At 39.0% G+C, this 21,178-nt stretch overlaps 1 protein-coding gene across 1 annotated transcript in view; it reads left to right on the plus strand.

Annotated features, from left to right (window-relative positions):
• DNAJC17 (DnaJ heat shock protein family (Hsp40) member C17) overlaps positions 1–21,178 on the plus strand; it is a 104,817-nt gene that overhangs the window by 4,509 nt on the left and 79,130 nt on the right. Inside the window, exon 2 of the mRNA XM_053697882.1 lies at positions 294–363. Coding sequence (XP_053553857.1) covers positions 294–363 — 70 coding nt within the window. The remainder of the gene's footprint in view (positions 1–293; positions 364–21,178) is intronic.

Consider the following 21,178-nt stretch of genomic DNA (forward strand, 5'->3'; position numbering starts at 1 on the left):
AGCCTGTGTCTGCTTCCTTCATTATAGGACAAGCATTGGAATAGTCTAACAGAAAATAAAGAATTCTAATTTCCACATGAGGTTACAAGATTCTGATTTTTTTTTTTATTTAAAAATGGAATCTCGTGGCAAAACGTTTTACATACTGTCTTCAACTTGTATCGAGTAAAATACAATCAGCATTTGTCTACAGTCTTGGTAGAATCTAAGATGTGATTATATTTAATTGTCTGATGAAAACTGACCACATTTAAATTGCAGACCGCAAACCCTTTTTTCCCATTTTCTTGCAGATTAAGAAAGCCTACAGACAGAAAGCGCTAACGTGCCATCCTGACAAGAACCCTGATAACCCACGGGCAGGTGAGGCCATTGGCATCTGATACAGAGGTCTACTAGCTAGCTTGTCTCATGGAGCTCTGTATGTGAAGATACATTATTTATTTGCTCACTATATACCCACCTTTACCAAATAGCTCTGTCTCCCAAGCTTATAGACAGGATCATACCTTCTTACAAGTTTAAATGGATTGCCTTACCCTTTTATTTCTTTTTTAAGACACGATGAGTCCACGGATCATCTTAATTACTAATGGGATATTCACCTCCTGGTCAGCAGGAGGAGGCAAAGAGCACCACAGCAAAGCTGTTAAATAGCTCCTCCCTTCCCTCCCACTCCAGTCATTCTCTTTGCCTACGTTAGTGATAGGAAGAGGTAAAGTGAGGTGTTAGAAAAGATTCTTCAATCAAAAGTTTATTATTTTTTAAGTAGTGCAAGATTGTGCTGCTTTGTTCTAGGGTGTAGCCGTAGTCCATATCAGTCTCTTCAGTAGAGCTTTTGGTGGCTTTAGAGCAATAGGAACTGGTGGGACATAATTCTCACTGCGCCTCCTATACATTTATGCTGCCCTTCTCCTGATAGCCTAAGCATACTTAACTCAGGCTTTATCATTTTCCATAGGGCTTTGGGAGGGAGAGGACCTCCTAAACCTGCTGAGCTGCCCTGCTGTCGGACAGAATACAAAGGTAAGTGCTAACTTTTTTTATTCTGGGTCTGAAGCACACAGATTATTCAGGACAGAGGAAGTATAGCACTTTACTGGGACAAATATCTCCTGTATATAGATTAAGGAGGATTTTCTGGCAGCGTGTTAATGGCAGGCACTGGGGCTGAAAAGGGTGGCTTCTGGGGGCACTTAATCCGAGCTGGATACAAGAGGGATATGCCCTATAACAGAGAGGGCTGACCCACTTAAGATGTTATTTTTAGATTACTTCGCTGGCTCAATCTCCTGTATAAGATTTATACGTAATGTGTGTTTTATACCTTCATTTGGTATTACAATTTGCCCCCAGGTTCTAAGAAGGTTTCAGTAACTTCTCCCGGTAGTCTAGCTCTAAGATAATGATGGCGACCGGGAGAGTATGTATTGTTACGCCCACGAAATGCGGGGTTAAGTTTGGCGCCGTTTTTTCAGTGGCGCAATTTTCTGTCTCTAAGATGGAGTTATCACGCCCACGAAGGGCGGAGTTATGTTTGGAACCGACTTAGCCTGCCCTTGCTCTTCCGTTCATCGGAAGTTAGAGCAGTTTCTGGGAGAAAGGTTTTTATTCCTTTCTAACTCAATACTCACTGTTTTCACTTCGGTGGGTCCGGATAGCGCTACAGCTGTGCTCCGGATCGGTTTAGAATCTAAGGCATGTCCTTCTTAGGTACATGAAGTTCTAAAGGGGAATGAGTATTAGGAGGGTTCCTCTGCTAGTTTTAACTGAGGTTTCAGTCGTTTTTTTTTTCTACGTTTGCATGCTAGTCTAAGCACTTCTCTGCATACAAGGATAAAAAGTTACTGTTTAAAATTTAAAGAGACAGTAACGTTTTTATCTGTTGATCTTTATTACAAGAATTTCACTGTTTATTTGTTTAATCCATTCTTTGTGTTGTAGGATGGAACAAGCACACATAAAAAATGTTATTTTTTAAATTTAAAGAGACGGTAGCGGTTTTATCTGTTAATCTTTATTAAAAGAATTTCACTGTCTATTTGTTTAATCCATCCTTTGTGTTTTAGGATGGAATAAGAACACCCAAAAAATGAGTTACTTTTTAATTTAAAGAGACAGTAACGTTTGTGTCAATTTTTATAAAAACAAAACAAAAAACTGAACCTTCTACTAAGGTTTTTATGCTGTTTGGGAGTCTGTTGACTATGGTCAATCTATGCCACAAATTTCTCCTATAGTGTCCCACAAAATGTTATGGCCCACACTCCATTTGGAATTACTTTGCATTTCATACATTATAGGTTTTTACCAAGAGGTAGAAAACATTACTAGAGGAATTAGGTAGGGTGATTGATTCAGTAGTTGCTATCCCATCTGTTTCTTCCCTGTTAACGGAAAGAGGAAGATACTTCGGGATTATCTGAAAGAGAATTCTCAGACTCAGATGGAATAATATCTTTATTTGATCCTGAGGTTGTTTTTCTCTGTTTTTTAGCTTGATCACCTCCATTTGTTACTTTAGGAGGTTTTAGCTATCCTGGGCGACCCCAACACTACCGGTGTTATCTATCCTAGTGCGTCCAGTAAGTTATTAGGACAGGCCAGATAGCTCAGCATGCTAAGTGCACTGTGGCTGAGCTCTGTAGCAACCCAAGGGTTGCAGGTTCGATCCCTGGCGAGGTCCACTCAGCCTTTCATCCTTCTGAGGTTGATAAAATGAGCAGCGCCTTTAGACCCTTACGGGTGATTACCCGAAAAAAGAGGGATAAGATAAAAGGAACCGCATTCCCTATATTTAAAAAAAAAAAAAAGATGTTTTCCATAGCCGCCTTAGCTAAGGAGGCTGGGCAAACATTCACTAGCGTGGAAGGAGTAGTTTCCAGCTTAGCTAAGAGAACTATGATACCCTTAGGGGATAGGTGGGTTCAAAGGTCCTATGGACAAGAATTAGAAAAGGGATTTACACCAGGGCTTACACTGGCAACCAGATGTGTACTTTGCTACCGTCACTTGTGCGACGGCATATAGGTCTGATGCGTTGTCTGATACTACTGTGTCAAACTCCCCTGGATAAAGATCCAGGATAGGATAAAAGCTTTCTGGCTAATTCCTTTATTTTGAATTATTCATTTAAAGTGATCAATCTGGGAGCATAGGTTTCAGGTTTCTCTGTTCCAGTCTTATGGTTAGAACCTTGTTCTACGGATGTATGCTCTAAGTTTCAGCTTTTAGCGATTCCTTACAAGGGGAGGACCTTGTTGGGATCTGGCTTGACGAAGGTAATATCCTTTGGAATTTAAAGAATTTCCATCTTCGCTCAGGCTTGGGTTCAACATGTTCAGGATCCCTGGGCGATAGAAAATAGTGTCCCAGGGACACAAATCAGAGTTCAAAGAAGGTTTCTGTTTTCAAGATTATCTGCAGATCAGTTAAAGGAGAGGCATTCTTACTCTGCGTAAGAGACCTCTCAGACCTGGGAGTGACTGTTCCAGTTCCCTCCGGGTACAGGATCTGGTATTTTTGTCCCATTCGGTTTGTGGTTCCCAAAGAAGAGGGAACCTTCAGACCACTTTTAGATCTCAAGAGTCTAATCAAATTTGTTAGTATACCGTCCTTCAAGATGGAAACTATTTGTTCCATTATTCCCTTGATCCAAGAGGGTCAATTTATGACAACAGTGGATTTAAAGGACGCGTACCTTCATGTGCCATTCTCAGGAATAGTCTCAAGATTCTAAGGTTTGCCTTTCTGGACAAATGCTTCCAGTTCGTGGCTCTTCCTTTTGGGCTTGCCACAGCTCTTAGAGTTTTCACAAGGACTCTGGGATCACTGTTGGTGGTGCTTCAGTTTCGGGGCATTGCAGTGGCGCTCTATTGGGACGACAACCTGGTCCAGGCGCCATCCTTACAGCAAGTAAGATGTCACATAGACATGGTATCCTTCCTGCGATTTCACAGGTGGAAGGTAAATTTGGAAAAGACTTCCTCAGTCCCATTCACAAGGGTAACTTCCTTAGGAACCATAATAGATTCCATATCAATGTAAATTTTTCTGACAGAATTTCAGGAAACCCGAGTATCGATACTTGTCTAGTCATTCAGTCCACTCCTCGGCCTTCAGTGGCTCAGTGCATGGAGGTAATCGGACTGATGGTGGCAGCAATGGACATCATCCCGTTTGCTCAGTTCCATCTCAGACCTCTGCAGTTAAGCATGCTCAGGCAATGGATCGGAGATTATACAGATTTGTCTACTCGTATACTACTGGAGCAGGAGACAAGGGATTCTCTTCAAAGGTGGTTGTCTCTGGATCATCTCTCCCAGGGAACCTGCTTTCGCAGACCATCATGGGTGATTGTGACAACAGACGCCAGCCTTCTAGGGTTGGGAGCAGTCCGGGGCTCTCTAAGGGCTCAGGGGGTTTGGACTCAGCCAGTGGGCTCAGTGGACAACTGGGAGGCGGATTTCCTGAGCAGGCAGACCTTTAATCCGGGGGAGTGGGAACTCCAACCGGAAGTGTTCTCCTCCAGCTTTTTTCTTCCGTTTGCTTTTTTTCATCAGATCATTGCTCGAATCAAGCAGGAGAGGGCATCGGTAATCCTCATAGCACCGGCTTCGCCTAGCAGGATTTGGTATGCAGATCTGGTGGACATGTCATCTCTGCCACCTTGGAGACTTCCGTTGAGGAAAGGACCTTTTAATTCAAGGCCCCCTCCTTCACCCAAATCTGTTTTTTCTGAAACTGACTGCTTGGAGATTGAACACTTAATATTATCTAAGCGGGGTTTTTTCTGACTCGGTCATTGAGACCATGATTCAGGCTTGTAAGCCTGTCGCTAGAAAAATTTATCATAAGATATGGCGTAAATATCTCTATTGGTGTGAATCCATGAGCTACTTATGGAGTAGAGTTAGGATTCGTAGAATTTTGTCTTTTCTCCAAGAGGGTTTGGTGAAAGGTTTCTCGTCAAAGTTCCCTAAAGAGTCAAATCTCTGTCTTTATCTATTTTGTTACACAAACGTCTGACAGATGTCCCAGATGTACAATCATTTTGTCAGGCATTGGTCAGGATCAGGCATCTGTTCAAACCAGTTGCTCCTCCATGGAGTCTGAATTTAGTTCTCAGAGTTCTTCAAGGGGCTCTGTTTGAGCCTATGCATTCCTTAGATATTAAGTTGTTATCTTGGAAGGTTTTATTTCTTGTTGCTATTTCTTCTGCTCGGAAAGTGTCAGAGCTCTCGGCATTACAGTAGGAGTCTCCTTATCTTATTTTCCATTCAGATAAGGTAGTTTTACGTACTAAATTAGGATTTCTTCCTAAGGTTGATTCTGATCGGAACATTAATCAGGTAATTGTTTTTCTTTTCCTGTGTCCTAATTAGAGCTGCGCATCTTCACCTGTCTCACGATTCGATTCGATTACGATTATCATCGATACGATTCGATTCTACGATGCATCGCGATGCATCACGATTACTGCACTATTTCTGCCCAATTTTTAAATTTTTCAGAAAAAAAAATTCAAGAAGTCAAAGTATTGAAATAAACTCTTTTTTTATTTTATTAGCTCAAAAAAGGACACTCTTCCTGTGGCAAAGTCTGAACACAGCAGACAACAACAGTTTATAGAACAGTAAATACTAAATGGCAATTGTTGTATTGGTTTGGAAACAATATTATGGCATCAAACTGTAGTTACAGAGTACGTAGTGTAAAAAGTGCAGTGCTCACAGTGTACTTCTTCAGTAAAAGAAAATATTTAAATGTATATATTATATATTAGTAAAAGTACACTATACACTTGTAAAGAAACATGAACAACAAATAAATGTCTAACCTATCTATGTTGGTTTTAATTTAATTTCTTTACTTACATAGTAATAATAATATAATAGACATTAAATTAAAACCCAAATAGATAGGTTAAGCTTAAGTTACCACCATAATACCTTATTTGTGTGAAAATTGTCCTCAGAAAACAAAACATAAATCCCTTATAGGTACAAAATTACAGGTGCAGTCCACTGTGCCTTCATGACTGTCAATTTGTGGCAAACAAACATCACGTGAAGAATCTGTAACACAACACACAGCACAGAGTGTGCACACAACACACGTGATTGTGACATATACAATTAGTTTACACACAGTTACAGACTTACAATAGTACTAGAGAGAGAGACATTTAAAACAAGTAGCATTGAACTGAACTACTATAACTACAGTTTCTTCTTGATGATTATATTATCTTTATGGGATCACAAATATAATTAGTTAGTTATTAGTTACTGTTAAAGCAGTACTACACACAACTGAACACAGTGACTGAGTCTGTCACTGAACAGTACACAGCAGTCACACACAAACAAACAATACATAAAAAAGGACACAGACATCAAGGAGTAAATCATGGTGAAGAAAGGGTGGCACGCCACTCACCTGAGGTGTGTGTGCTTTATTTTTGTATTGTGCTGTTGTGTGTGGCACTGTGTGCTGTACTGTCTGTAGTGTACATTATATTTGTGATCCAATAAAGATTTACTCAAGGTTTACTCAAGGCTTTTCCTTCCCCTATAGTGGTTTGGCTTCAGTCTCACTCTCTGCATAGTGCACTCATAGACAGTTAGACAGTCACACTCACTACTACTCAGACACTAGAGACACAGTGGGACACGCACACAAACAAAAACATTCAAAGGCACCACAGCCACCCAGTCAGCCACAGTCACACTCGCACTCATAGACACTTAGACACTGGGAAAGACACACAATCACATACAAACAAAAACATTCAAAGGCAGTTAATACACTCATCTCACACACACTCATAGAGAATGAGATACATACAAACTTTTCAAACTGGCACTCACTCACAGACACACTCACACACTCATAAAGAGACAGTTAGACACTGCAGTACACACATTGTTATTGTTAACTGGTTGGTTATATTCGGTTAACCCCTACAGATCTGCCTGAGAGTGGGTGGGATGGCATTTGGGATTGGGAATTGGGATCATAAACAAAAACATATATCTTTCTTAAAGGGTCTATTTAAAATAGACAATTTTTAGTGTGAAAGAATAATATTAATAATCCCTTATGCAGTGTGCACTATGCACTCACTGCATTGCAAACAATACAGGGGTGTGCTGTAAACAATAGCACAACATCTACAAAACAGAGCACTTCCTGATTTGGCAAACATCACAGTAACACTAGAACTAGAAGTAGTAATAGACATTATACAACAAGTAGCATTGAACTACTAGATTTACTAACTTTGATTATCTTTATGGGATCACAAATATATTGTTACACAACACACACACAGTCACAGTCACACACAGTCAAACAATTCCAAAAAAAACACACATCATAAAGAGTGAATCATGGTGAAGGGTGACACTGACTGACACGCACACATGAGGTGTGTGCAGTTGTGTGTTGTTTCTTTTGTATTGTGTGTGTGTGTGTGTGACTGTGACAGAGTGACGTGGTCGGTCGTGTCGTGTAGTGTACTAGTATATTTTGTGATCCAACAAAGATTTACTCAAGGTTTTAAGCTTCATTTTTCAAAAAGCTATAAGCTATATAACAGTAACAAATATAAAATAACTTAACAGTAGTCTGCACTGGGCAGTGGGGCACACAGCACTTTCTTCTGGATGTGCCAAAAAACATTAAATATTAATATTATAAACCTGAATCACTACTCAGAATTATGGAATATGTAGGTTTTTCTGTAAGAACACTAGTTGATCCACATGCTCTGGTTTGAGGGTGCTTCTTTTTGCCGTTACCACATCTCCTGCAGTGGAGAAAACCCGCTCTGCAGACACGCTTGTACCTGGGATACACAAGTATCACTTTGACAAATGAGAGAGGAGGGGAAATATGACCTCATGTACATGCCACCATTTCAAAGGGTCTTCAGTGAGAGGCAGAGATGGGGCTTTACAATATTTCTCTATTTCCTCTTCAGCCTTGGCATAGGGGGTCTTGGGTTCTATTGTACCTTCAGTGTCAGTGAAAGACTGTCCCAGCAAAGTCATGAGAAGCGATGTGGACTTTCTTTTGGGAGGAGAAGGGTTATCCTCCTCGATGGCTGATTCTTCTTCCAGAGTTTCTTTTCCCTCAGGCAGTGGCACTTCATCCACGTTTGTCCTCCTAGATGTAACTGTACTAGTACACTCAATCTGTGTTTGAACAAAAGAATAGAAAAAATAGCATTCATTATTACCTCGAGCAGCCAGCCAGCTAATGCTATGTGTGTGCTCAGAGAGACAGTAATGCATAAATAAATGCATGCAACAGCTCACATCTATTAGGAAGGACTCAGGAGTGGACGGAGGAGGAGGAAAGTTGACTGACTGTGGCGTTTTCAAACTGACTTATATAATAAACCTTGTACTCATTAAACTAGCTACTAATCAAGCTACTGCAGTGATAGCTAAGCCTATTTTGTATGGATGATGGTATGTTTTATGTTTGTTTTCAATTTATAAATTTTTCAAGAAACATGATGCAATTAAAATTACCTCCAAGGATGCAGCCTCCTCAGTCACTCCTCTGTATATCTCCAATCTCTCCTCCTCTGTGAGAATAAAAGGCAGTCCCTTAAAACGAGGATCCAGGGCAGAGGCTGTATAAAGTATCTTCTTATCTGCCTCACTGCTGTACCTCTTCAGGAGATCTGTTTTGATGGCATTCTTGATCTCATGGATCATGGGTGTGTCTCCCATGGTGTCTGTCATGTTCTGGAGCAGTTGTGCATTTAGAGGGGCAATGAGAGAAACAGTTGGATTGCGCTCTTCTGACATCAGTGTGGTTGCATCTTTCATTGGCTTTCATGCACTCACAGCATCCTCTGCATTTGACACATCTGTTTCGTTGAGAGTGCAGAGATCTGACTCACTTTTTCTGACTTCTGGAGACAACAATGTGGCACAGATTGCAGGTTGCTGTTCTAGGAACCTCTCGACCATGTCATATGAGCTGTTCCACCTTGTTGTCACATCAGTTATCAGCTTATGATTCTTCAGGCCAAGTAGACAGTAGCTCCGCCAGATGAGAACCCGTGTGAGACTCATAAACTGCTCTCGTTTGCAGCACATGCGACAAGATCTTCCAGTCCTTGCTAATGTAATGTGCAGTTACTGTTACATAAGACTCCGTCGTGACTGAAGTCCATGAATCACACGTTAGTGCGACTCGACTGGCTTGGCTCATTGATGCAATTACCTGAGCTTTTGTTTCTTGGTAGAGTGCAGGTATAACGTTTTCTGTTAAGTGATTGCGTGACGGGATCTTATAACGTGGCTCTAGTGTCTTCAACAGGTTGCGAAACCCAAGGTTTTCCACAACAGAGTAAGGCCGTAGGTCCTTCGCTATGAAAGTTGCCACAGCTTTGGTTATTCTCTTCCCTTTTTCAGAGTTGGGTGGCAAAGTTGACAGCATTGCATCAATTCTTGGCTGATGAGCTTCAGCTAGTCTTGTTATTTCCTTGGCAATGGCACTGGCGGCAGCGGCAGGTGTTAGCATCTCAGAGTGAAAACGTCTAACGTGATTTCTCAAGTTAGTAGTATTCCCTAGGTATTTAATTTTTGTGTGACAGGCTTTACAAACCGCGTGTGTCTTGTCCAATTCGTGCTCTCCAGTATGTTCATAAAATCCAAAATGTGCCCAGATGCTTGCTTTTAAAATGCTAGGTGCATTTTTTATCTCTCTATCTTTTTTGTCTCCCTCTGTCATTTTAGCATGACATGTACATATGTGACGGATGATGTTGTTGTCAACGTCAAACTCTGTCAGTGTTAAAAAAAAAAAGAAAATACACTAAGTTCCAGTTGTCAAAATGTCAAGCCGCAAATGTAAAATCAACAAGTACTAGTTACTTCAACTACTTTGCCAATGCCATACATTTTGCGAACATAAATTTTAAAACAAATTGCATTGTGATAATTGCAGGGGACATCACTCACTCACTGACACTATTACACACTTAAAGGTGCAAAAACCCAAACATTTACTTTCATGATTCAGATAGAGAATACAATTTTAAATAAACATCATAACTAACTTCTATTATTTAATTTGCTTCATACTTCTCAGATATCGTTTGTTGATGACATATTAGCAATGCATTGCACAGCACACACATTACTTACTAAGTATATAATACTTTGTGCACAAGGAGGAGGCTATGCATTTCAACAAAGGATAAGCAAATTATATAATAGGGAAAGTTGTTTAAAATTGCATGCACTTTCTTGAATTAATATATTATTAAAATATTAGAACTTCAGACCAGGCCATCCATCCATGTGAAAAACATGTAGATAATAGATACAGATTAGACTAATAGAGACATTATTAGACAATAATAGTATACTATATTTATTTATAATACATTTTTTATATATGCAAATTATGCAATATTATTCAATAATGCAGCAATTAATTATGCAGCAGCCTGAGCCTCAGTCAGCTCAGCATACTACGTTAAGTAAATAAGGCAAGTATTTAATTGTTACCCCTTATTGTGTAATAAATGTGATTGTGTACCCCTTATTGATTTGCTCTTTAAGTAAGTTAATAATTAGTTTACCTATGGCAAGTAGTAGGCAGTTGAGGCAATAGGCAGGCATGGCAATGGCAATTATGGCATGGCATTGGCAAAATGTACAACGTTTTGGTAACTATTAACTAAACAAACAGTTAGTCTAATTCTCACCATAGGTCTCCTCCTCTGTCTCCCACAAAATAAAAATGAGCCCGCCGTGTAGCTGTAGTATACCGCCGTGTACCATCATCAATCTCAGGCAACACACTCCTGCTTTGCTGCTTTGCTCCTACTGCGTAACTTCGGCACTTCAAGAGACCGCCCATGGAGCGCCCATGTTGCTTTATTGGGTGACGTGACGTCAGTGACGTCAAAACGATGTACCGCGCACTTTCTTTTACTTTTCCTGGAGGCTGGTCACGTGGGTAACGTTAATCGATTATCGCGTCTCAGCGCATCGATGCAGAATCGTTTCATGCCGCATCGCGATGCATCGTCAAAAAGATTATTTTTGACAGGCCTAGTCCTAATCCTTCTCAGAAGGAAAGACTTCTGCACAATTTGGACATAGTCCGTGCTTTAAAGTTTTACCTGCAGGCGACTAAGGACTGTAGTCAATCTTTTTCTTTGTTTGTGGTTTTCTCAGGAAAACGCAAGGGACAGAGAGCTACGGCTACTTCTCTTTCTTTTTGGGAAGAGTATCATACGTTCTGCATATGAGACTGCTGGACAGCAGCCTCCCGGGAGAGTTACGGCTCATTCCCTGAGGGCTGTTGCTTCCTCATGGATGTTCAAAAATGAAGCATCTGTGGAAAAGATTTGCAAGGCTGCAACTTGGTCCTCTCTTCACACTTTTTCAAAGTTCTACAAATTTGACACTTTTGCCTCGGCTGAGGCCACTTTTGGGAGAAAGGTTCTTCAAGCAGTGGTGCCTTCCGTTTAGGTTCCCTGTCTTGTCCCTCCTGTATCATCTGTGTACTCTAGCTTGGGTATTGAATCCCATTAGTAATTAAGATGATCCGTGGACTCATAGTGTCTTAAAAAAGAAAAGAAAATTTATGCTTACCTGATAAATGTATTTCTTTTTTGACACAATGAGTCCACGGCCCGCCCTGTTCTTATAGACAGGTTGTGTATTATTGCAAAATTCAGACACCTCTGCACCTTGGCTTTTCCTTTCTCTTCCTAACTTCGGGGCGAATGACTGGAGTGGGAGGGAAGGGAGGAGCTATTTAACAGCTCTGCTGTGGTGCTCTTTGCCTCCTCCTGCTGACTAGGAGGTAAATATCCCATTAGTAATTAAGATGATCCGTGAACTCATCGTGTCAGAAAAAAAAGAAAATGTATTCTTACCTGATACATTTATTTCTTTTTTAAGATCATATCAAAATATTTGGTATGTACTTATTGTACTTCAGAGATTACATATGACTGATTTGTAATTAACAAAAAATTACACCGTTCAAACGTGTCATGTTTTCTTAAAAATACTTCAAATAGATTCATTATTTTGTCCTGATTTTAGAAATACCTCATATGTATAGGTTTTGTGTTTGTGTGCACATGTAGTTTGCAGTACGTTGTACTTTGTAGCGCTGCTCCATATCAGAATGTTTTCTTAAAACAATGCTGTGCTCTGGCTGCACTGTGTACGTTTCCCTTAGCACAGTGCAACCAGAACAAAGCACTGTTTGAAGAAAACAGTCAAATAGATAGCAGTACTGCCTCTTGGCTTAAAGATACTTACTTTGTCTTCTTAACAGCCTAAAAACATAGTCCATGGTGTAATGAGGCTGCATCAAACCCACTGTTGGCCTCATTACCTATGGACTATGTTTTTTACGCTGTTAAGAAGACAATTAAGTGTTGTTAAAGTACCAGTCAATGTTCAAATTAAAGGGATAATCTACTCCAGAATTTTTATTGTTTAAAAAGATAGATAATCCCTTTCCCCAGTTTTGGCAGATTAACACGATTATATTAATATACTTTTTTTTTACCTCTGTGGTTAAATTGTATCTAAGCTTCGGCAGACTGCCCCAATCAGTGCCCTCTCATAAGTAACTCCACAGGGTGAGTACGATGTTATCTATATGGCACTCAAAACTAGCATTGTCTAGCTGTGAAAAAACTGTCAAATGTATTGAGATAAGAGGCGGCTTTCAAGGGCTTAGAAATTAGCATATGAGCTTACCTAGGTTTAGCTTTCAACTAAGAATACCAAGAGAAGAAAGCACATTTGATGATGAAAGTGAATTGGAAAGTTTGTTTAAAATTGCATGCCCTATCTGAATCATGAAAGTTTAATTTTGACTAGACTGTCCCTTTAATGTTACATAATTCTGCACAGTGCATCAGGTTGTGCCGTTGAACTACATGTATCAGCTGCTTTAACCAGCGCAGGAGCGTGCTACATGTAGTTCAACAGGATGACCGATTGCACTGTGATTAGACAAGCGTCTAAGTAAGGGTTTTGGCGGTTAAATCATAAAATCCCTTTTTCTTTAGCAGGTGTCGCTAGGTTAATGTTAAATAATTGTGCACAGTGCTACTTCATGTGTGCCGTATAGATAACATTGTGCTCACTCTCACGGAGTTACTTAGGAGTCAGCACTGATTTGGCTAAAATGCAATTCTGTCAAAAGAACTGAAATAAGGGGGAGTCTGCTGAGGCTTAGGTAGAAGGCAATCACAGAGGTAAAAAGTATATTAATGTAACCGTGTTTGTTATGCAATACTGGGGAATGGGTAATAAAGAGATTATCTATATTTTTAAACAATACAAATTCTGGAGTAGATTGTCCCTTTAAAAGTGAACCAGATCGGCAGGTAGCTGAGGCCCACAAAATTTGAAGGAATACAAGTGGAAAGCACAGTTAATTCTAGAACAACCTATGTAAAGGTTTCTTTTTACTGTGGAATGTGCTTAAAGGGACACTGAACTCAAATTTTTTCTTTCATGATTCAGATAGAGCATGACATTTTAAGCAACTTTCTAATTTACTCCTATTATCAATTTTTCTTCATTCTCTTGGTATCTTTATTTGAAATGCAAGGTATCTTTATTTGAATTCACATTTTTGGTGAACAACCTGTGTTGTCCTTGCTAATTGGACAGCACCAATAAACAAGTGCTGTCCGTGTACTGAACCAAAAATTTGCTGGCTCCTTAGCTTAGATGCCTTCTTTTTCAAATAAAGATAGCAAGTGAAGGAAGAAAAATTGATAATAGGAGTAAATTAGAAAGTTGCTTAAAATTGCATGCTCTATCTGAATCATGAAAGAAAAAATTTGGGTTCAGTGTCCCTTTAATAAAAAAGCTATTTCAACTAAAAGTGAACCAGAGAACCTTGGGGAAGATATGCAAGTGAAATATACAATAACTTTTTTTTTTTTTCCCCCGACTGCGTTTAGCAAAAGAGGAAATGAAGGGGGGGAGGAACAGACAATACCAATTAAGATTATAAATCTTTTATTATAAAATATATATATACAATAACTTCCCCCCCCCCCCGACTGCATTTAGCAAAAGCAAATATATATATATATATATATATATATATATATATATATATATATATATATATATATATATATATATATATATATATATATATATAATTATTATATATCAGCACTACATTAATATATATTGTCTCCCAAAAATAAAAGGATTAATGGGGCATTCCCCAATCACATACCATTTACCTGTGCACGGAGAGTTAAAGATTTGGTTATAATATAAAAAGAAAGCTACAAATAAATAAACCAGGGTTAGTACTTCCTTGGAGAAACACAGACCGATAACAACAGGTATTGTTGTTTAAATTATTTATCTGCAATCCTGCAATCAAATTATAACAAAGAACAGTTACAATTATATATTCTATGTGGCAACAGTTATTAACTAAATATCTGAAAGTCCCATATTTCAAGATGAGCCGTATTTATAACCCTATATAGAGGCCTCTATTTATGGGTAAAAGTTGAAAACTTATTCCTGGTTATTATATCGAAACAGTCAAGTTCCATTACTTGGTTTCCCAGTAAAGTATGTGTCCCGCCATATATGAAAGTCTTTAATTGACTCTTCAGAGATGACGGGTAAACTGAACAATTCCACTGGTAGTTACAATTACCACCACAACAAGTATAGCGGTATTGGCGGTTTCCCTAAGATCGACTTAGGACACAGTAAACCAATGTCAGTATGGAAAAGACAGGTACATAGAATAGTTCCGCTGTTTAATCACATTTTTTAAGCAATAAATGTAGCGGTCTTGGCGGTTTCCCTAAGATCGACTTAGGACCAAGTGTGATAATGTTAGTCTTTTTCCGCTTCTTATGAAAAGAAATAATATTACCTGTTCTTCCGTCTCCAAGATTTGTACAACGTATAAAAGGCACTTAGTGGTAAATTCCACGCCTTACTTGTATGCAGGTCGCTTTGCTCTTTTACTCCTTACGGCTTCATAACCTGATCAGGGCTTCAGCGTGTGCTCGGCAGAGGTCAGCTGTTTCTCCACCGGCATTCCAAAACAGCTACGCGCGTTTCACCCACAAAGCATTGGGCTTCTTCCGGCTGAGTTTGTAATTACTTGCAGATCTGTGTTGCCTTAAAGGGACACTGTACCCAAAAATTTTCTTTCGTGATTCAGATTGAGCATGCAATTTTAAGCAACTTTCTAATTTACTCCTATTATCAATTTTTCTTCATTCTCTTGCTATCATTATTTGAAAAAGAAGGCATCTAAGCTTTTTTTTGGTTTCAGTACTCTGGACAGCAATTTTTTTATTGGTGGATGAATTTATCCACCAATCAGCAAGGACAACCCAGGTTGTTCACCAAAAATGGGCCGGCATCTAAACTTACATTCTTGCATTTCAAATAAAGATACCAAGAGAATAAAGAAAATTTGATAATAGGAGTAAATTAGAAAGTTGCTTAAAATTTCATGCTCAATCTGAATCACGAAAGAAATTTTTTGGGTACAGTGTCCCTTTAAGTCTGACTGGAAACTCCTCCTTTTTCTCACTTTAATTGCCAGGTGTGAAAGATGTGTTAACGTTAAAGTATTCTGTTGCCACAAATGTTACCAAACTGTTATATTTTCTACAGAAACTACCTCCTATATATATACACGATTATTATGTTTTTGCAAATAACATATACAGACATTTTAATAGAATTTTCTAGCATTATTTTTTTTTTTTTTTTTTTTTTTTTATAATTTTTTTTATTGAGGTATATTCAGACATTACAGAATACCATTCATAGTTGGTAAATAACTGACATCATGCAATATACATATTAAGCGTCACAATATGAAGACAGTTAATCACTCACTTATACAAGTATATAATAACCTCAGATTTTCAATTTAGAGAAAGTCCCCTTGGATTATAACATAAAGTCACAAACAATGATTTCCCTCTATGAAGAATTGAGGCCTCTCTTGGACCCCCTGAAAAAAAAATGTTAGGCATTATAGGGAATTTGAGGGGAAACAAAGAAAATAACAAAGTGGGCCACTTTTGGACCCCAAATGCAAGAAGCCGGTTTATAAAAAAGTGTATTTTAAGTGCATTTGATGCGTATGTGGAACATAAAGATATGTGGATGCTTAATGAGAAAAAGGAGTCAACACTTTAAACTCTTACGGGAACTCTATAAACATAAAAGATTTTCAGCTCAAATAATAACACTGACAATAGGAGACAAACAGAACTAGGCACAGTCCAGCAACGAACAGTTACATAAACCCAAATAGCTCAGGCCCCTGCTTGAGAACAAATCTGAAACAAAAGTATAAGGCTATAGCTGAGCGTAACATATAGACTATTTTGATGGTAGCTATATGCTAGCTTCATGTCCCAATCCATCACAAGAAAGATAGCAGATATTATATAAGTCTGTGTGCTGCGACTGTGCCCTGTCGGCCCCTAGGCAATCTCTTCTGGCACCTAATGAAGGCTCAGCGTAATGGCGGTCTGGAACATGGCTGATAGCCTCCAGGGTCAAAGAGCCGACAGTCGTACAATGCATCCCCACAGTCTATAGCCTGACAATAAGAGCCCCAAGTTGCGATCCAAACTGATACCTGTTCACTCGGGCTCACCATCTTCGCCGGGAGGCAGCTGTGTGTGACAAAGAGCATCGCCCCTGCAGCCCAGATCTCCACCATAGCGCACTGCTGTACATAGATAGGATCAACCTCAGCCAGCGTCAGTGACCCCCCTATCACTCGCCTCTCTCCGGCATTGTTAAAGTGGAGCACTAGGTAAGTGATGTCAGGGCCTGAGAGAGCAACAGTCTCTACAGCGCTGTCCGCGCCTGCAGTTTCAGCCGCGATCAGCTGTGGTCTGAAGGCTTGTATGTGCCCCTCAGTAGTGATCCGAGCCGTATCTGCAAAGTCATCCATGGCTAGAGGGTTCTCAGTAGGTCGGCTCAGGTGCGTTGTTGTCTGAGTTAGAGCTTGCGTTGGAGGTGTCATATCCGACAAACTCTTAGTAGGCTCCTGCAGGCTTGCAGCTTTGTTAGTATTCTCTGCTAGCTCACTTGACTTCTGATGGGGATGCCCCACCTGCCTGATCAGCTCATTAAGGCTACCATATTCCATTTCCCCAGGACTGTTGTATCTGCTTGTGGGGATCTTGCAGCATCCTGGTCACGTCTGCGAGTATAGTTTCAGCGCCAAACGCCATCTTTAGTGGTTGCGTAGTGGTGAGAGAGGCACTGAGGTTTCTAAAGCTCTTTATTCCAAATGAGACTGTAGCTCCCAGCTTAATACAGCGTGTGGACAAATAAAAACAATAAACTGTCCAGTTGTATATAACTGGTTTGGTGACCCATGGACCTGGGGGGGGGTATTAGTGCGGGAACCCCAACAGCACTGACAGTCAGACAGTAGAGGCCTCTCAACCTCGTGGCTAGTTGCAGTGTAGTTAGCTGAGGAGCATAGGCAGGTCCGTGTAATGCTGGAGATTCCTGAATCTATCTTGAATAGCGAAGGGTTGTTCACCATGGGTTCATTAGTAGTAAAAGTAATGAGAAGTGGTGAAATAAATCCTGAAATACAGCTTAAATGTGATTTATTTACAGGAGCTCTTCACAGACACGTCCTGCCGCAACAGCTATAGGCTCCGCCCCCCATTTGCTAGCATTATTTATCTGTATATAATAATCCTTTCTCATCTTTTTGTCCCAGTTAGTTATGTGATTCAACAGAGCCCTGAGTTTATTACAATTCATAACCTTATTGTAATAGTGTCAATTGTCTATACTTCCATTATATTCCTACTTTATGTCCCTTTGTGATCCATAGGAATGGAGCATAGTTAATTTCTTCATTTAAACCTAGGGGTTTCAACGATTTTAAATTAAATATCCATTTACATTCAAGCTGTAAGAGTTTTTTTTATCTAAATCACCCCCTCTTCCTTTGAAATCTGCTGCTTCTAAGCCTCTAAATCTTAGTTGTTTTTTATCACTTTGGTGGCATTCTAGGAAATGTCTTGCTACTGCACTTGTTTTTATGTTTACATTTTTAATATCTCTTTTACGTTCCTTAATACATTCCCGTAATTCCCTGTAGGTTTTTCCTATATAATACATTGGACACTTGCAGAATAGCATATATACAATTCCCTCACTACCACAAGATATATGCACTTTGACTTTTTGTATTTTACCATTTTTATCAGTAAATTTACTATCTGTTGCCATATTCTGGCAAACTGAACAGTGGCTACATTTATAATTCCCATCTTTATTTCTCCATTTTTCCAACCAAGATGATTTGGATTTATTGCTGAAATGGCTTCTTACTAGATTATCCTTTAGATTATTTGCTTTTCTAGCTGTTAAAGATGGTTTGTCTGGTATAATATCTGTTAAAGATGATTCTTTCAGATATTTAGTTAATAACTGTTGCCACATAGAATATATAATTGTAACTGTTCTTTGTTATAATTTGATTGCATGATTGCAGATAAATAATTTAAACAACAATACCTGTTATCTGTCTGTGTTTCTCCAAGGAAGTACTAACCCTGGTCTATTTATTTGTATCTATCCCATTGTGCTGGTCTAAGAGTTACTAGCTTTCTTTTTATAATATATATATATCTCTTACCCAGAGTTCTCTGGTTTACTTTTATCTCACCATAAGTTAAATTAAAATTGCTGTAACCCTGGAAATAAACTTAACTAAGTAGCACATCAAATCTATCTTCTGCTGATATGAACTTTTAAGTCAGGGTTGTTTTGCTAACCTTTTTAGTCATAAACTTCCTTGTAGTCTCAAAGGATCTGGTGGCAGAGCTATTGGAGGATTGTGTTTTTTTTTTTCCTGGACTTAAAACAACTTTGTATATTATTGTCTCAGTGCGATCATGCAGCAATATTTCTCAACTGTAAGTAAAACCATCAGATAAATAAAGATAAAAGCCAGTGTACCCATAATGGCTGGCAGTGATGTTCATGCAATCACTTGGACACGCTGCTCCAGTGATAAGATGCCTGGGATTTTGTCCAATAGGTTATATATTTGATGCCTCACTGGTGAAGCATTTAGAAATAGCACGGTTTTGTTGCTATCAGCAAGAATCCGTTCTCTGCAGCCCTTTAAACAACTGACGTACAGGGTACATTGTATGTCCTCGAAGACCAAAGTTGCTACAGTACTTGTCCTCAAAGTGATGTGTACCTTTTCTGCTTTTAATCCATCGTTAAAAGGGTTAATTTAGTGCATATAGTAATGCTTCTATTGCAGTGCTATGCCGGCCCACTTGACAACTCTAGTGAACATCCAATCGGCATGTGTGTCATTTGACAATCTTGAAGTCCAGCCCCTTTAAAGCCCTTAGAAAGCCTATGTAGAGAGTGGATTTGACTGCTCTATACATCACCACCCTGCCAAAAGAGGAAATGAAGGGGGGCGGAGGAACAGACAATACCAATTAAGATTATAAATCTTTTATTATAAAATATATATACACTTTTAAATAAATAAAATATATGTTTTTATGTGCAGACTAATATATTTCTCATTGCATCATTCTTATAGTCTGAAATCTACCATCACTTTAAAGGGATAATATATGTGGGTGTTAAATGGGAAATAAACTCAAAAATGTTCCTCAAAATCAAATAACTAAGAAAACTTTGCACTACACTATTATTTATTTTGCCTGTTTTTCCTGTAACTTAAGTTTTATAGTTTTTCCATTTCCCCACATAGGCTGGAGTGCAATTCTATGGAATTTATAACCATTTCCATCTTATGTGCTGCACAGTTATAGCTTTAAGGGACAGTCTACACCAAAATTGTTATTGTTTCAAAAGATAGATAAAGCCTTTACTACCCATTCCCCAGCTTAGCACAACCAACATTGTTATATTAATATACTTATTTAAACATCTCAATTTCTGCCTGTTTCTAAGCCATTACAAACAGCCTCTTATCACATGCTTTTTATTAGGCTTTCACAAGAGACTGCTAATTCATGTGTCATATTAGATAACATTGTGCTCTCTCCTGTGGAGTTGTGCAGGACACAACACTAATTGGCTACTAAAATACAAGTCAATAGATAAGTAGCCATGTGATAAGGGGGCTGTCAGAAGAGTCTTAAATACAAGGTAATCACAGAGGTAAAATGTATATTAATATAACTGTGTTGGCTGTGCAAAACTGGGGAATGGGTAATAAAGGGATTATCTATCTTTTTAAGCAATAAAGATTTTTGAGTAGACTCCCTGAGTGCAAAACTCATTTATATTTGTCTCTATTGCTCCACAGCATTTTTAACGTATTGGTTTCAGTGCACATATTTTACAGTTCAGTGAAAAAGCCATAAGTTCAAATAGTGTTGTTTTCACACGATTAATATGATATTCTTTAGGGATACTATGTGCTTGTCCTTAACCCCCTAGTGTTGATTTAAGTTCTTTGGCCCTCATTGCATTAACACATAAATGTTAAACCTTTTTTTCTTTTTCTTTAAGGAAACCATAAATGATATCTTATCTTGGCCATCCCTAGTAATACTTACCAGTGAAAACCGTCCCCTGGTTATCTGTATAAAGGTAACTCTTAAGCATCCCTCATCCTACTCCTAGTTCTGTTCAGTTATAAGGTAGACAGGACAAGGGATCCCTCTCCCCATAGATTTGACCTTTTTTTTATTTTTCTCAGCTAGGCAGCCTTAATATCCCTTCACTGTGGATAATTACCTTTGCTCTTCGTGGCACTACTACTTTGGTCATAGGTCACTCGTGGCGTGCATCAGTGAATCCTCCTCCTAGAGTTCCCTTGTGGGAGCCACCATGTTACAGCAATGTTATTGGACTGCGATGTCTGATACTTTAGCATTGGCGTGGGCCCTCCTTGTAGTGCTTCAGCTTTGGATCACTTAGGAGCATTACCTGTGACTTACAAAGATTTTGTGGATGTATTGTAAGTCTATCTGGCTGTTATTGCCTGTTGTTTCTGGGATGTTATGGCATGCTTTATGCTTCAACTGCTGTTAATTACTCTGCAGTATTCATTTAGATGGAGTCTGCTACTCTACAAATTGCAGCTGCCCAGGGGACATCTGAGATGGATT

The sequence above is a fragment of the Bombina bombina genome, chromosome 1 (assembly GCF_027579735.1).
Source record: "Bombina bombina isolate aBomBom1 chromosome 1, aBomBom1.pri, whole genome shotgun sequence".
Classification (NCBI taxonomy): Eukaryota; Metazoa; Chordata; class Amphibia; order Anura; family Bombinatoridae; genus Bombina; species Bombina bombina.